At 42.3% G+C, this 2,898-nt stretch overlaps 1 protein-coding gene across 1 annotated transcript in view; it reads left to right on the top strand.

Annotated features, from left to right (window-relative positions):
- Positions 1–2,531, top strand: part of LOC101855812 (uncharacterized protein DDB_G0271670) — a 5,790-nt gene extending 3,259 nt beyond the window's left edge. Inside the window, exons 5-6 of the mRNA XM_005104748.3 lie at positions 553–694; positions 1,486–2,531. Of these exons, the coding sequence (XP_005104805.1) occupies positions 553–694; positions 1,486–2,447 (1,104 nt within the window). The 3' untranslated portion in view covers positions 2,448–2,531. The remainder of the gene's footprint in view (positions 1–552; positions 695–1,485) is intronic.
- The last annotated feature ends 367 nt before the right edge of the window (positions 2,532–2,898 follow it).

Genomic DNA, 2,898 nt, shown 5'->3' with positions numbered 1-2,898 from the left:
CTGTCTTCATAATCTTGCGATAAAAATCATCATCATTTTCATAATTTCATGATAAACATCATTATGGTCATCTTCTTGAATTGTTAAAAAAAAGGATATCTGGAACAGTTTTATTGTTGAGGTCTTTGAGACAAAGAGTGTACTTTTCAAAATTAATTGTGATAAATTTGAAGTTTCTCTATGGAAGCTTCATTAAGGACAAATCATCTTCGTGCCATTTTATTACAATCACCACCATCATTTTGTCATCATCAAGAAAGACTGATTATGGCTAATTCAAGGTGCCACTTAACTGGAAATTCAATCAATGTTAAAAATATTTAATGTTCCCAAGTTTTTTTCATGTATTTTTTTAAAGCCCCTTGTTTAAAAGTTGTGTCGTTATTTTTTCCTAAAATCCTGAAAATTTTATATTTTATCTATGCCTGCATAGTGCTTAGCATAATTGTATAGAGGATTCTTCACTCAAAGTAAATTTGATTCACATATTTATCAATGTAGTTATATTTTTTTTTATTTTAAAAATATTTTTCTTTTCTTGTTACCCCACAGATGACCAATGCATTGCTAAACTCCCATCGGCGTGGGAACTTCAAGTTAGAGAGAGATGATTCAATAGCCAAAAGCACCAAGATAGCTCATCCTCGTGGAACTTCCATCACCAACGCATCCTTCAAAGCCAAAAAACTTCCAGGTCAGTGGATCTTGATTTGTAAAAGGATGTAATATTTTCTGCAAATCTATGTATTTAAAAAAAGTTTAAGTAGGGGTTTTACGGCGCTCGCAACTGCATAAGGTCACATGAGCGCCAGAAGATTAGAGATGTTTCAAGAGAGTAACAAACAAGTAGAGACAACATCAATTGTGGGTGGTTGTAGGGCACCACTAGTACTAGTGGTAGATCTAACTTCTTCTGTTTTACTACTTTCCTTCTGTTGTCTGTTTGTCATTCTTTTCCCCAGCTCTTGATGACTGTTATTGTGTCAATATACTTTACTCAAACAAACAAAAAACATCACTTGGTTTTGCTTCACTTCACTCTGCTTGTGTCTGTATATGTAAATAATGTAAAGTTTAACATCGATCTTCGTCTTAGTAACCTAGAGCTCAACATCATTGTGTTTGTCTTTGTATTTATAAATGACATAAAGTTCAACATAGCTCTATTTTTTTCAGTTTGTGTTGATGACATAAGGTTCAACGTTGCTCTGTATTTATAGATGATGTAAAAGTTCAACATGTCTATGTTTGTTTCTCTGTTTGTAAATAACATAAAGTTCAACATGTCTCTGTTTATCTGTGTATTCGTAAATTACGTCGAGTTCACCATCGCTTTATTTGTCTTTGTGTATAGTTCAGAATTACTTTCTGTTTGTCTCTGTGTTTGTAGAAAAAAAACACCTCAACATGGCTCTGTTTGTCTTAGTAGGCTACTTATAGACGACATAAAGCTCAACATGTCTCTGTTTGTCTGTGTACTCGTAGACGACATCGAGTTTGTCGAGGGCGACGACGTCCACAAACTGGCAACGGTCGACGAGTTGGAGACGGAGCAGTCTGTGACCAAAGCCCTCAAGGCCAAGCTCATGAACATCGGCGGCAAGCTGGGCGGGGACCGGAACAAGAACCGGGACAGTCTGACCCCACGGCACGACGGCGACTCGCCGAGAGGAGACCCGATGGACTCGGTGGACGTGGCTGTGGTTAAGGCAGGAGGTTTTGGCAGCAGCCGCCGGGGGAGTGGGGGGTCCAGCGTCAGCGGGAGTAGTAAGATTATCGTGGATATGTTAGAAATGCAGCCAGTCAGGACACGCGGCCTCCGAAACCAGAATGGTGGCGATTTTGAAGAGAATGGGAACGACAGCGGGGAGGCTGAATACTGCGAAAGCTCGGATGGGGGTAGTTCAGATAAAACAACCGCTACGACTAAGATAGCATCGTCCTCTTTAATTTTTTCCAAAAAGCATGGTATCTCCAAAGTGTCCGGGCAGGCGCCCGGCTCTCAGGCTTCCAGTAGAATTACCTCGTCCCCCTCCGCCCCGGGTCAGTCCTCCTTCTCCTCCCCCAACCTCAACACGTCCTCGGTGAACGGGAAACCCCACGGGGACGGCCCAGATTTCTCCTCCCCCCGCGCCCAGTCCGAGGGACCCGTAGGCAAAGATGCGAAACCCAGAGCCCCTCCATCTTTGTCCTCCATGTCTACACCTCCCTCTTCCTCCTCATCATCATTCCCTAACTCGTCCTCACAAGCTATCCACTCTTCCTCCTCCCTGGCCTCTGAGCCACCTCATGCCAACTCGTCAGTTCCGCACACGGCGGCCGCTCCGTCTAGTTCCACAAGCACTCATTCCATGCCGGAGGAGCTCAATGCTTCCAGCAGTAAGAGGGAGAAACGATACAGTGGGAAAGGCCGGGTCAATCGCAATTCCTATAGCACAGACTTGTGACTTTTGTATAGCTCTCTTTTTTTTTCATAACACATACACACACTCGTTTACACAAACACATGTACACACACATACATGCTCACACACACACGCACTCACACACACACACACACACACACATGTACACTCATATACACACTCTTACACTCGTGCACGCATGCACACTCACTCACACATACACACACAGACATACATGCATGCTCACGCCCATACACACCCACTCACATTCACACTACCATCCACTTGCAGTTTCATATATGATTTATCTCTCGGTAAATTTGTCTTTGTTCTATTTTTATCCCTTGCAATACTCATTCATTGATAAAGGGAAAACTGTTGAGCCCATTTTCTAGTTTTTCCAATTGATGCAATTTGCACTGGTGTCACAAATTACCTTGATCATGAGATGGCTGCTCCAAGAACAATTATTGTATGAGCTGATTTTAATTTC

This window comes from Aplysia californica, unplaced genomic scaffold (assembly GCF_000002075.1).
Source record: "Aplysia californica isolate F4 #8 unplaced genomic scaffold, AplCal3.0 scaffold00434, whole genome shotgun sequence".
Lineage (NCBI taxonomy): Eukaryota > Metazoa > Mollusca > Gastropoda > Aplysiida > Aplysiidae > Aplysia > Aplysia californica.
The sequence above is the reverse complement of the archived record's forward strand: the minus strand, read 5'-3'. Positions and strand labels throughout refer to the sequence as shown.